This window comes from Gasterosteus aculeatus, chromosome 3 (assembly GCF_964276395.1).
Source record: "Gasterosteus aculeatus chromosome 3, fGasAcu3.hap1.1, whole genome shotgun sequence".
Classification (NCBI taxonomy): Eukaryota; Metazoa; Chordata; class Actinopteri; order Perciformes; family Gasterosteidae; genus Gasterosteus; species Gasterosteus aculeatus.
Window position 1 is genome coordinate 7838284 of NC_135690.1, and position 14348 is coordinate 7852631.

General features: G+C 44.8%; 2 protein-coding genes across 4 annotated transcripts in view; one reads left to right on the forward strand and one right to left on the reverse strand.

Moving 5' to 3' along the window:
• Positions 1–525: 525 nt before the first annotated feature.
• map6d1 (MAP6 domain containing 1) lies at positions 526–6554 on the reverse strand. The gene is made up of 3 exons (XM_040170528.2): positions 5470–6554; positions 4543–4870; positions 526–1135 (listed from the first exon to the last, which is right to left on the reverse strand). The coding sequence occupies exons 1-3, from the start codon at positions 5988–5990 to the stop codon at positions 1058–1060; spliced, it is 927 nt and encodes a 308-aa protein (XP_040026462.2). The 5' UTR covers positions 5991–6554; the 3' UTR covers positions 526–1057.
• A 1511-nt stretch (positions 6555–8065) lies between these two features.
• ece2a (endothelin converting enzyme 2a) overlaps positions 8066–14348 on the forward strand; it is a 44088-nt gene continuing 37805 nt past the window's right edge. For all 3 annotated transcript variants that reach the window (XM_040170338.2, XM_040170339.2, XM_040170340.2), the window contains exons 1-2: positions 8066–8353; positions 9385–9549. In XM_040170338.2, coding sequence (XP_040026272.1) covers positions 9390–9549 — 160 coding nt within the window. In that variant the 5' untranslated portion in view covers positions 8066–8353; positions 9385–9389. The remainder of the gene's footprint in view (positions 8354–9384; positions 9550–14348) is intronic.

Here is a 14348-nt window from a genome sequence, read left to right on the forward strand (position 1 = left end):
ACAAAAAACATTCTCACCATAGCCATGCAGGTTCTTCAGTTATCTGGCTAATATGTCCAGAAATAAATCATATGTCGTACTACTTCTCTGAATCGAATGGACACCTCCTCTTAAAGCAAACTATCTGAGTTAGACACACCACAACTAGCAGAAAGTGACAGCTGTTTTCTATCACTCGGCTCCTGAAGGTTGTCTGTCTGTAGCCCTTAACTCAGGGACGCCTTGACATTTGGAACAAATATCAACATACTTACGAACTGACTGGATTTCATTGGTTAAAAGTCACTGTGACCTCACAGACCTCATTCTTTGTATTCTTATTATATAATATAATACAAACATGTTGTTTAACCAGTTATTTTGCTTTTTCAACAAACAAAAAAATGTGTGTGTGTCCCCTTTGGTAAAATGCGATGAATGGAAATGAGAATATTAATATAATCCTATAATAACTAATAACACCCAGAACAGTGAGATATGTGAACAATCCAGCTGAGAAGAGCCAAGTGACATCTCACACAAAGTGTTAAGAACCTAGTATGCTTTTATTGCAATTTCACTTACATTATATATTTCATGTATTTTCTTTAACAATTTACAAATCTACAGACCGGACTTTAATAATCTTTAATAAAATAGTGAACTAATTGAATACTGATGAAATAAATAACTGCTAACAGAACACCAAAGGGCCAAATACAGTAGTAGTCCTGGTTCACTCATTTGACCAAACATTTCACTCACTATTTGAGCAAACTCAACATGTACAATAAAGGAAAAGTCACAAGTGCACAAACACTCACACGTCCACACATAGACTCAAAAAGCAGCCGTTTTTTGGTGCATTTATATCTGCAAAGAAATATCTTGCCTTTAGTTACATGCATATTCATATCCATAGCAACGGGGGCGGGACGGCGTGTAACCCTCTCTACTTGGGATACTGACTGCAGCCCCACAACAACATTCCCTTGCATAGATTATAGTGTGGCGGAATGGACTCGAAAACATTCCCCTGTTCATCCCCTAAAACTGTGGTTGGAAGTCGGAGCAGCTGTCAGATGTTGAAGACCCTCGGCCCGCTTTGAAAGACGGCAGAAGAGTTCGGAGGGAATTTGGTCCGCACCAGATGTTCCTGAGACGAGGTAGAGAGAGAGAGGGAGAGAGAGACAGGCAGGTATAACAGCAGCGTCAAAGGTAATCAGAGCAGTTAGGGCCCATAAATGAGAGAAGACTGGTTCGCTCTGTGCCGTCGAGAAGCATCCGCTCCTTCTGCTGATGGCTGTTCTCAGAGCCTGACCGGGATCTGTGGCCTGTGGCAGATTTTAAAAGTCGCCCAGATTCCTCTTTCTACCAATAATTGGATTGTTCAATGTACTTTGTGCCATGAGGCTACTTCCATTTATCTCCACAGCTGAGGAGTGGGGCAGCTTTTATCGGACTATTGGAGCTCAGGGCTTTCGGACGGCTTGAAGACTTACTCTGAATGTGACTACGCAACGCAGCGGGTGGCAGGGACGTTAGTCTAGTCCTCCTCCCCTTCCCACACACAAAAAAACACACACCGGCTTTTCTGCTCTGTGCGGCTGCCAGGTTTGCCTCTCTCCTAAATTAGATGTGGTGCCAAAGAACACTGCAACCGGACGCCACATCACACTCTCAAACAGATGATCCGTCCGACGGAGCCCACTACTCTTCCCTCTCTCTCCCCCTCTTTCATTATCTATCACCTATCAATCACAAGCTTCCGCTCACCTCATCTTTCCCCCTAGCGTTTTCTCCTTTCCCCTCCTCTTAATAAACTCCTCTCTTCGTTGCCTGAGTCCTGCCAACTTGGCACAGGGCTCCAAGCTGCAGCCTCGGGCTGCGTGGGAAAAGAGCTCAGAGTGAAAGACAAGCGGAGAGAAAAACAAGGATAAAGCCTGGTTTGTGGGATGTGTAAAAAAGGGGGAAGGAAAGAGATAATGCGCTGAAGTGAGGGATGTTTGTCATGGTTTTGTCTCTTTTTGCATTGATTTTGAGTCAATTTATTGTCATTTTGTGTCTTTGTGGCTGTTTGATTGACTTTTCAACAATAAATAAAATCACTCTCTTCATACAGAGACTCTGGGCCTGCAAACTACCCTTGCTCAGAAAAACAAAGAATTAGTTGTTCGTTTAAAATGAGGTTTGCAAGTTCAGTGAGTTCAAGAAAACAGGTCCCTCATTGATACCTTCATTAATAACACCAGCGTGTCCTCAACCTTCAACTCTGTACACAATGTCATGAAATTAGTGACAGCTTTTTTTTCTTCTGTTGGGATGGATTTTGTGTGTGAGTGGCGCAGCACACAATTTGAAAGATTGATTTGAGCTAAATGAGAATTTCATGGCTGCTCGCTACCTTTGTTGTCGAGAGCAGATTAATTCCGATTCCAGCAGCTTATTCGGGACTTAAATGATTTAATCGATGTAAACACTCGCCGTGTTGTGTTCCACGCTCGACGAGGAAGCCTCGCCTGCTGCTGAAGAACACAGTGCAGCCCTGCCACTCGTCCCACAGGGTGGCATCCCACCCTGAGCGTGCCCTAAATGACGAATACCAGCGGGGAGCCATGACCCAGTGCAGTGCACACTGGAGTGGGACGCGTTCTGCTCGGACAGACACCTCTGCTGGGGGCCGGTGAGTCGATAATGAGTCGGCAGTGAGTGGGCCGTCGGAGACCCGGGTGGATTATCTAATATCAACTTAAACTGCCCACCGGGCTGGTGTGTGTCGCACTGGCAGATTGTAGTAGAGCTGATGAAAATGCATGAGTGTGTGTGTGTGTGTAATACAGACTGCAGTGCTCAGTCCCACAGCGCAGCAAACTTCCAGCAGCACATCCCTTCTCAATGTGCCGTGAACTTTCACTCAACTGGGCCACGGTATTAATAGTCTGTGTCCCTTCATTGACACATGTTTCTTGCACCTCCATCCCCAAATCACAAGATAGGGGCATTTTTTTTTAGAAAACAATTATTTTTCTCTCCAGCATTAATCAACTAAACCTCTGGAGGTGCAGGACTGCAGAAAAGCACGAGGAAGATTTTGGCAGAGGTAATGAATCAAAGTCTTCCTTACCAAAAAAAACCACAACAGCATGATTAAACTCCTTTTTTACTGTTTGAATTACACTTTTGATAATTATTTGATATCACTTATAGAAGAATATCCTCTGTAAATGTGCATCAACATGAGTGTCTCTAAAGGTAAAAAGTAAACTTCTTAAATGCAAAGAACAACAGACATGCTGAAAAGGCTTATGGAGGAACAGCGGTTAGTTTGGAGACAATTCTGGTGGGAAAATAATTAAATATACATAAATTTATTAACTGAAAGGTTGTTCAATTTGAATTCAAATTGGACATTCACTAGGCTGTAAATGTGTCCCGGGTTTCTTAAACATATTAAGGCGTTCAGGTTCCTCAGCCATTGCTACAATCCCGTTCCCAAACAAATCCATTTACTAACCTTTCCGATACATTTCAGTGTGAGATGTATTGCTGCCAACCGACAAACCTGCCTGACCCGGACCAGAAAAGCCCCGGCTCTCCCCTGGCAGATGGCAGCAAAGGGTGTGGGCGGGGAGGAGGGATGCCACTAAACCTCTGGAGACTCCCAAAATCTTTCTCATTTACTGCAACGCAGAACCTCTGACCTCGGGCTCCGAGGGGGGAAGAAATGGGGACGTTTCCCTGAACACAGTTCATCCTACAATAATCTGGAACAACATTACCGAACAGATGAGTTTTTAGCTTCTTGAGCAAATCCTCTTGTCTTCTTGGAGTAAGTTGTGCTTCAATCACGCATCTGGTTATTTTGGGCCCACCTTTCTGTCTCCTTAAAGTTCTTCAATTATATAGAATATGAGCACACATCTGGAACGTAATGTACAATTGTGTTAATATTGGGGTGATTTTTCAAATGTTTTCCTTTTCCCCTTGTTTCACATCTTTAAACTGATGTATTTCTATTGATATTTTTGGCGTTGCAAACAAAGACTTCTAATACAGATTAGGATCATTTGTATGCTTAATGAAATATGTTATTAATTGAATTTTTGTCTGTCAAAATGTTAAAACGAAATACCAAGAATGGTTTAATTTCAATAGATAATACATTTCTCTACAGGTTTGTTTGTTTTCTGACCATTGGACCTCGGGTGAAAGAAATACGCGTTTAGGTTTTTTGTTCTCATTAAGCCTGCTCTATTTAGGCCAAAGTAATGAGTGAAGCACCAGCAGTGTTACCTAACACAGTGCATGGCCTGCTTTCAACAGCTGGCTAACTCTGAGTCGCTAAGGGACAGAATGCTGTATCGCCTTTTCAAAACACCTCAACAGCAACAGGCCGATGAGACAAGATTACTTTCTGCAGGAGCATGCTGCGATTTCTGCCTAATCCAACGAACCCTTTGTTTGAGTGATGGACTTTATGCTGCTCCAGCAGGATTGACACTGGCTTTCGCTCCGATATATCATAGAAAATAGACCATGAAAGACACGTCTGTCTCTGCCCACCTCTCCCATGAATGGTGTTCCTAACTCGGGCCTCTCGATCGGGACGCTCTGCTGGAGGCCGGAGGGGACGGCTGACCTGCCGGCTTGCACGGCGGTGGGGGTGGGCTGGGTGACGGCCGCGGCTTGTATGCTGGAGGCAGCTGATGAGAGATCGTTCAGCCCGTGATGCAGCCCTATGGACTTGGGGCCGTCCCCACTGTAGGCAGCCTGATAGCTGGTCTCCCGTGGGACCTGGGTGGCCTCTGTCCCCGGGCTGGACAATTGAGCTGTAGGTTGTTTCCTCGCACTTTTGGCTGGTCTGACCCCCGTCCATGGCCTGTACTCCTGCCTGGAGGGAGGGTGATGCATCAGGTGGCCGATTGTGGCTCAGCATGGGCAGACATTGGTCTCAGTGGGACATTCAACACTATAAATTAAATGTACTTGTCATGCATAGTGCTTGGTCTGTGTAAACAGTTGTTGTATGTCTTCAGAACCATGGGGGGCTTCATTAGCTCTGGAAGACTGCTGCATTACCTCAAATGAATGATTCAGTGTATTTGGAACTTAAATAAAAGTCCCAATATTTTAGCTTATTTAAAAAATTGCCAGAATACCCCATGCTATTTCTATAGACGAACCAAAGAAAGATCTGAAAGGCAAATAAGATATATATGAGCCTTCAGATTTAAGAAAAACATATAAATATAATGGGTGAGTTTCAAAGGAAACCATGTTGTGAATAACTGCTCTAAAACATATTCACAATATGAAATATGAAAGGTGTAAGAGAATTATTGATGACCCCCCATTTGCATGCAGGATTGACCCTGGAAGCTAATGCATTATTTAAACACATCTAAGCACCAAAGCAGCACGTCAGTAGCCCGCAGTGGACAGCGACAGGTGCTGACACGTCTGCAGAGGAGGGTGACGTGCCGTGTATACCTGTACGAGCTGGTTTTGCTCTCCTCCGCCACTTGCTGATGTCCCGACCTCTGACCCCTGCCCCTCTCCTCTCTGTCCCCCGGCTGCGCCTGGCTGTCGCTGACACCGTCTGCCCGGCTGCCCCCGTTACTGATCCACGGGAAATTCTCCTTCCTGGGAATCGGCCAGGGCTTGAAATCCTCTTTGTACTGGGTGTCGCTGGGGAAAGGCACTCCCGGCGGCCGGTAGTCCTCCCGGGGCTTGTAACCGGGCTCCTTTCGTGCCCTGAAAGATCCTCGGCTCCCCGCGCCGTCTTTGGGCGCGTAAGGGGCGCCGGCGGCACCGGCACGCTGCTCCGGGGTCGCGTAGTTATTCCCGGGGGCGCGCTCCGAGGCAGAGACCTGTTTGGTGACCGATCGCACCTCCTGGTCGGCGATGTCCGAGTAGTTCTGGATGGTGAGCGGGATGGAGAGGTCCGATTTGTCGAACTGGTTCCAGAAGCGAGCCAAGCAGCACACTCTGCTGATGCACGGCCAAGCCATGGCACCGCAACTGGTCCAAACTTGTGCCGAGGGTGAGAAGAAATCGCCACACAGAACAATGACGGTGAAAACGGTTCAAGGGGTTTTACATTCAGACAGAGCGTCGCCCTCCCTCCGGGTTGGTTTGCGGGTAGCGGAGAAAACACAGTGTCCAGGAGTCCATGTCAGCAGCGGGGCAGAGATGAGCCGGTCTGTCTGGGACCGTCGCTGAACATCGTCCTCTCACGTGGTCTGTAGTGCCTCCACTCTGCAGAGGAATCCGGAGCAAATTTTCTCCGCATCTTCTAGCAGGATCCGGAGTGTCCGCATCCGATTCAAAGAAACCCTTGATGTTTGTTCTCCTGCAGGTTACTTGTTGAATAAACGTATTAAACCGTAGCAGTTTATTGCGTTTCCACTTCGCGTCGCGGATATTACTGAATACTTTTACAGTTGCTGGCGTGGAGGTTACGTAATTATGATGCAGTACTGTTCAGGTTGGCACACGGGGATTCATCTTATACTCATCACATCGGATGACCCCGTTATGAAGAGAGTCTGAGGAGGACATGTGGTCTTTGCTGCAATGTCTTGCATGATCTGCCTGTTTTTATCTCTTGTCATGTGTGCAATAGAACAACTCAGCTTCAATGCTTTATGTACTGTAGTTATTTATCCATTCTGTTTAGTTTGAGTCGCAGCTCACTGGAACACTTGAATGGAATACTTAAATTGTTGATGTAATTAGTAACACTTTTACTCTTTGCACAATTTTAAACTTTCTGCTGTAACAATCTTACATAAATCCCGAGGGCCCATGGTGCCCTTCCCCCATTAGACAGCGCTGATCATAAAACCATCTCATAGGGCACTCAGAGGGATGAAAGTGAATATCCAATTTTTCTGTTTAAGGGATTAAGAAAACCGTATACCTCTCTTTTTAAGACAACGTCCTTTGACATGTTAGAATGGATTAAAAGGCTTAGAGGTGCTCTATCATTTCCACCATTATGAAGGTTCGGCAATAGCCCTAAAACACTCCAGACTAGGAAGCGGTCCAAGTTGATGCATGTGTTATCTGATTACAGCTCAGTGAGCCTGAAACGGAGGAATATGCATGTTGACAGATATGCACTTGATGCACTGAAAGCACCGTGAAGGAAGGAACAAGATGAGTCTCTCACAGGGAAACGAACAGCCACTTCATTTTACACCATTGTACTTTCACTGATAGATTGCCAAGGTTCTGTATATTGTGATTGCCAAAGTAAGCCAAAAATATGAGATAATAAATTAGGTAGGTTATCAGTTAACTTCTCATAGCTCTAATGATTATTAGCCAGTCAACAAACAAAGTGTTATACTACCATCTGCAGGGGGATATATGGTATTACTGTGATGAAATCTTCTATTTTTAATTTATATGACATCTATTTTATTTTATATCCGAAAAAGCAAGAAATGCCAAAAGCAACTATATTTTCGAAGTCCCGTATGTAACTTTTGAATCATCCAAATCTCAGCATGTCTCAATTCGTTTCCCGAGGGACCCTTTGAGAAAAGAAAAGTACAAATATTTTACAGAATGGGCTATTAGCTGAAAAGAACATCCTAAAACCATGGCAACGTGAAGGTTATTCATTATTTCCAACATTATGGAAGTACAAAAAACCCTCGAAATTCCCTTTGAACTAATTACACATTTATGCCTCTCATGTGAAATATTTATGCAAATCCCACTGTGGTAGAGGAGTAGTGAACCTCACGAGAAATCATTTTCACATCTGAGAGAGAGTTTAGATGTGTGCCGTGGTGGCAGAGGCCATTGTACACAATGTGTAAACCAACCCTTATATAATTTATGAACTGACTTTCACAATGATTTATGCTAATCATCCAAATAATATATAACGGTAAGCTCTGGGACCGGATCCCTTCCCTAATATTTGTATTTAATGGTGTAAAACAACGTGTATTGTTGTTCAGTATATTTGGAGTGCAAATCAATCAACAATGCTGCTGGATGCTCTTTGTAGGCCTTGTTTTAAACCCAATCCCTATTGAATTACAAAAGCCACGCCTGGGTACGAAGCGTTACGTCATTACGCCCCGCCCCTTTCCAAATCATTCACCAACATCAACAAGGAAACGCGTGTCTACTCAGTTCAAACTAAAATTCCTCAAAGGACTCGGGACTCATTTTAGTTGCTCGTCGACACTTCATTTTTGTTGTGGGACACGCGCGTGCACCACTGAAGAACCCCCCCCCCCCGCTGCACGCGGCCCTTCAGCTGCAGCGCTGTGAAACTACAACACGTGGACTCATTCGGTTACGAACCGGCATTTCTACAACTCCTGTCAGCGCCCAACGCGGCCAGCAGCTCGTAAGTCGCCGAATAGAAAACGAAGTGATTCAGAGCCCATTCTGTGTAACAGTGGGGACGTGTTGTTTTATTTTTTTAAGTTTGAACTGGCGGCGCTGAACAGCGTCGCGAGTCCCCCCGCGGCCAGCGGCCGGCTGGTGACGTAACAGCTCTCATTGAACTGCGCGTTCGATTTATTCACCTCTACGGGCGGTCCGCACCACGGTCTGTGGTTCACAACAGATGCGCATTTCTCGCGTTTTTATTTATTTAAAACTTTTTTAGACATATATAGTCAGACCATATGCATCTCTAAAGATCTATTCTTAACGGTACAATACATCCAATTCATATTGACAATTTGCACTTCTTCAGGCCGCTGTTTATCGTTGCCATGGCATCAAATGCAAACAGATGTTAGCCTAAATTAGCGGAACTAAAACCAGTAGCAATTCTTTCCCATGTCTTGGCAGATGCAAACCAGAGGAACATAACTAACGCTACAATTTTTGAAGAAAACATAAAATAGATTGTAGCCAGTTGATTTATAAATCCATGCTTGACTCAACTTAAATATAACATGCTGATGCATAATAACAATAACAAAACACGCAAAACATTCAAAGATTATCGCAATGGTAAGATCTATTGATGTCTTTGCACAGCCCAACTCAGTTGTTATCTCGCCTGATGGTCCAGTGGGATTTTGTGGTATCTTCACACTTCACCTGGTACAAGCTCAGCAAACCTGCCTATCCAATAATAATTATTTTAGCTTTGCCATTAATGCTAACTAATAATTATTGTTATGTCAATTAAGTTGATTTACCTTTTTGACTCATAGGTCCAGAGAAGTTTACCTTCTTGTTTGTACTATAAATATTTTTCCATCAACAAACTTAATGAGCTCTGAAATGAGATTGTAATATGAGTATATAGTTTCCTGAATCCAAGTTATTAAAATAAATGTACAGTCATATACAATACAAACACTTTAATGTAATTTAAGAAATGGATAAAAGATTTTTTTCTTTGTTACATTTACTTTTCAGAGATTATGGAATACCTGCCGGAGGAAAACTCCAGATACAAAGACATTGACTATTGGGATGAAAGATACAAGACGGAGCAGTGTTACGACTGGCTGGGCAGCTTCTCCAAATTCCAGCATATTCTGGAAAAACACGTCCTGAAAGAAGACTCCATTCTCATACTTGGTTAGTAGTTTCATCTCATTCTGATTGTCGGCGATACAAAGCGCTCTCTTCTGAACGTATTGTCACCATTCGGGGGGTAAATTAGAGGTCTCCTATCGTCATAAGTCAACCCTGTATGCGTGTCACCATTTGTCATGTTGATTGGAGTTTTTCTTTCTGTTACCAAGTCATACTAAGCATAATGAATTACCTTTATAAAGGACATAATGCAATTGAGTTTGACATCACTCTTTAGAGGCGATACTGAGTTGAATGCCCTGCCGGGGCTTTGGGTTGAAATCTCCAAAGTTGTCCAAAAGATGTCGCTCTTCCCTTAAAGATGAAGCCTTTTCTCTGGCATCCAGCACGATGCAGCAGGTTCTAAATGACCCTGCTGATTTGTAAAAATGCAACAAAAACATGTTGTTGCCGCTGAACATAGATTGTGCCTGTGTGTGAATTGCAGATGTGCAAAATATGAAGTAACTCACATGAGAGCTAAACGCTGGTGTCTGCATTTTCACAACTAGCACACATTCTGCCCTTGGTTTGTATACGTTTCAAGCCAGAAAAATATTTGATCGGTTGCCTTCTTATCACCATTTGCATGTTATATTTGTATTTGCTTGGTAATGCTGGTAAAGAGTGTGCAGCTAATATGGACTTGTGCTTTACAGAGGTTCTCAGTTTGATCGTTTTTTGTACTTAATATTGATCGAGTACAAAAAACAAGCTTGATGCTTCAATGTAATCACAGATAGTAGTTCATATTTATCCAACTAATAATTAGTTTTAGGGTTTATCATAGAAAGACTTATACATATAGTAATTTTGAAGTCTGTTTTTACTGTTATACTTCCACAGAAGCATAGAGGGCTATGGTGGTCTATCCTTTTCCAATGTGAGCCTTCTGTATGCATGTTGTGTGTGTTTGTGTGTGTGTGTCAGGGAGGGACAGGGACTCCTGCTGCGTGTGTTTGTGTCTTTGTCTGTGAGCATTAACCTGAGTGGGGCCGGTGAATCAGAAGCACATCTGCGGTGCCAGCACACAGGTTTGTCATACCTGGGGACCTTTAATCTGCATGGTCTAGAGCCCACCCCCTGGTATCTGAATACAATATGTTCTCTTGCCTCTCTCCTGCGTTACATTGTAGCCGACACCAGGTCAGAGCACTATCTGCACTCTGATTTCAACCCAAAGAAGAGCAATTCCATCGCTTGAGAGCTTTCTTCTTGGAGGGCAAATATGTCTCCTCGCCTAAATCCTCGAATCAGACGCGTCGGTCACAAAACGCCGAACAACAGCTTCGATGCACTGATAACCAGCCGTGCAGCAAAGCCTTCTGAAAAGATGTGTGACCCCCTCATGCTCTTGAAGGCATATCATAACGCTTGGCCTGTCAGCCTGGATTCTGTACATCCAGAGGGACTATTGCCTCCTATAAAATGAAACATAAACATAGGACGGCAGGGAAGAGGGAAGACGTACTGTTAATGAAGACTTGTGTGTGTGTGTGTGATGAGTTGATGGAGGAAAGCGAGATGGAAGGTAGGTCAATAACTAATCAGTTTTGGGCCACTCAACCGTGTCAGATGGAGGTCATTTCCATTAAGATAATCTGTGCAGCACAGAGCGAAGGATACAAACGAGGGAGCGCGAGGGATAGCACGCTTTGATGCGCGCGGATGACAGGTTCTTTTGTGTTCCACAGTTTATTCATGTATTACACGTTTTTTTTGTAGTCTTTTTCCTCACAGTCTTCCACAGTTGCATACATGTCTTTAGTCTTACGCTACCTTGTTTTCTCCCCGCCCCTCTTTGTTCAGCCGGTTTATTTATAATATCTGTGGCTTCGCTCTCACACTACTCTTGCTCCTTGCCGGGCATCTAGACTGTAAGTCCACATATGATAATCTGAATTGAAGCTACACAATGGAAGCCTGCATGATCAAACGTCTGTGTAATCTTTTCTATTTTTATGTTTTAATCAACAGGGACAGATGATTCCACTGAATTCATTTTTTTCCCATGAAATCCCATGAAAAGAACCAGGGTTTTTGTGTACCCACGGCCTGACATGTGAATTTCTGGTTGTTCATAAACGCTGCCATATTGTTGCATGTGTGTCTTTGATACAATATCGATCCATGCCCTTCAAAAACATGGTAAAACCATCCATAGTAGCACATCCTGTTTAGATGCTCCACGTCCCACTTTAACCACAATGACATTAGATCAGCGTTGTTTCTGCTTCAAAAGTTGTTTTTAGAGCGCTATAACATATCTTGGAATAATGACACCGAGAAGCAGACCCCAAATGCAGAAATCAAAGCAGTGATTAAACAAAAATACCAAACCATCCCAGTTGTTAAACCCCAACGTTGATAACAACGGATTCTTGTCATGAAAGCCCCGTGTGTGTCCCACGCGGCCGATGCTGCCCGGGCCGGCTGCAGGCCTCGGGTGGTGTGTGTGCGTGCGTGTGTGTGTGTGTGTGTGTGTGTGTGTGTGTGTGTGTGTGTCACAGGATTACGTCAAGCAGTTCCTGAACCTCCACCTGACCCTGTGTGTCTGTGCAACATTACCGAGCGTTAGCGATGACCGGCTCACACGCGGCCCAGTTCCACGCAGCCACAACTCCTTCCTCTACGGCTCCCCCCCCCCGGCCGCTGCCAGTGATGTAATGCCCCCACGTCTGCCGCTGGTCAGCGCTCATAGGTCTCCAAGGAGAGGGGGGTGATGTAATGGCTCTGCTCTCCACCAGCGAACGGGGCTTAGCTGTGTCTCATCTGCCTACTATTGTTCTTAACGTGTAATAATCAGGACATCTAGTCCAGAGGGCATGACGCAAAATCTTTATTCAGGCCCAAAACACCCAACTTTCTTGACCACAGGGCTACTCTGCGTAACGCACAATGCAACACGTGATGGGCTATTCGGGGGAACGATACTAGAGCTTTCTCTGATCCAATCACACACACAGCACTTCATACAGTCTCTGTATTCACATTGTTTATATTTGTACAACCGATGGCCTCATCTGGAGGTCGCGTTAATTTCGTAGAACGTTAAATCTTAAATAATCTTCTGGGCCAGTATGTTAAACATTTGCTGATCAGTAAAGTCCTTTTTTCAGTGCAGCCACATTGCACTTGTAATATACTTGTAGCGGTTTCTCCTCTACCATTATATTGGTACCCGTCTGACCACACCCCAACCAAGGCTGTAAACCGCGGGGGGCAAACAATGTCTAGAGTGTGTCTTAGCTTCTCCTAAACTGTCCTGCATCGCTGCCTCCATTTAGCTCAGCCACTGACATCATTGTCCCGTCGCTTGGTGGCTTCCTCCGGCTCCTGAGGGTGACGTAAGCCGGTGTTTACTGGCTACGAAATAGTGAAAGATCCTCAGTGTGACTGTTCAGTCAGCTGTTGTGTAACTATGTATGGCCTAGTGGCTTGACTACAACGACATTAGCCCTTTATAAAGAACATTACCACGTCAACGCTGCCCTCTCTGCCTTTAGCATTCATTCATTCAGTCTCCGACCCCCAATCCTTCCAACGCTGCCTCACTTCCTCCTTCTGGAAGTCAAAGACGTCCACCTGTGTGTCCACTCAGTCCGGCTATATGTGTGTGTGTATATATAGCGGAGGCGTTTACGACAGTGTGGAGATCTGTGGGAGCTGCACTCTTCATGGAGAGTCCCACTAAATGTTGGTTGGCTTCTGTGTTCAGAAACTGACATGTCAGCAGAGACGTTTGTCGAGTATCTATTGTAGATTATTATGACACTCAACGTGAACGTCAAATTATTAAAAGAATTACTATTGTAGATTCAGACAGCTGTGTTGCTCAGAAAAAAAACTCCTACCTCACGCTGCGAGATTCTGCAGAGCAGACGTACCGTTTTATCTCTGTGTGTCTGTGTGTTCTGGGAAGAACCGTGTTGTACGCTGCTTGTTTGTAGGAACATGTATGCTGAGCAGGATGATCTCATCCTCTTCTTCTGCAGTGTTAGAAATGCACACACACACACACACACACACACGCGCAAACATGCAGGCGCACACGCTGAGATGAAATGCTGATGGGATGGAAAGTCAGAGAGAGATTTGAAGTCTGGAGTTATGTCCTTGCAGCTGTCAGAAGATCTGGCTGATATCAGATATGCTGTTTAGTTCAGCCCTCATTTCTAGAGTTGAGTTTCCACAGTTTTCCATGTGACCCTTTGCACCTTTTTCTTTTTTTTACTTAACGGTTTTCCGCTCCACATCCGCTTGTTATTCTCCTGCCTTCACCCCCGTCCTCCCTCTTCTCCTCGTGCCTCCGTCCATTTTTCACGTGTCCTCCTCTCTCTCTTTGCTGCTATCGTCCCTTCCTTCTCTCACGTCCCTCACTCTCGTCACAGGCAAAGCGCATGCACACGCACGCCTCCTCCTCGCACTTTGAATGACAACGGCGGCGAGGCTGTGAGAAACAGGCGGCTTTCAGAGGGATAATAGAACCGGGACAGGCCTCGGCCGCTTCCCTGCTTGCCCTTTCTTGTATTGATTGCAGCCCTTCCTTCCTGTGGCGGCTGGAGGCGGTGCACGCCTGATCAGATAGGCTTGTATCAGCTCCGCCCCCCCCCCCGTCACTACCCAAGTTCATGATGGCGGTGGCCATCCAGTTTGTTCTTCGGTGTTGTTCAACGAAGGAAGTGGTGTGATATGTTAATCAGACGGACGTCTCGCATCGATGGTAATGAAGGGTCTGTCTTGTTGGGTGAATTAATAACTGTCAGCATTGAGATCAAGCAGTTGGTCAAGAACAAGATAAT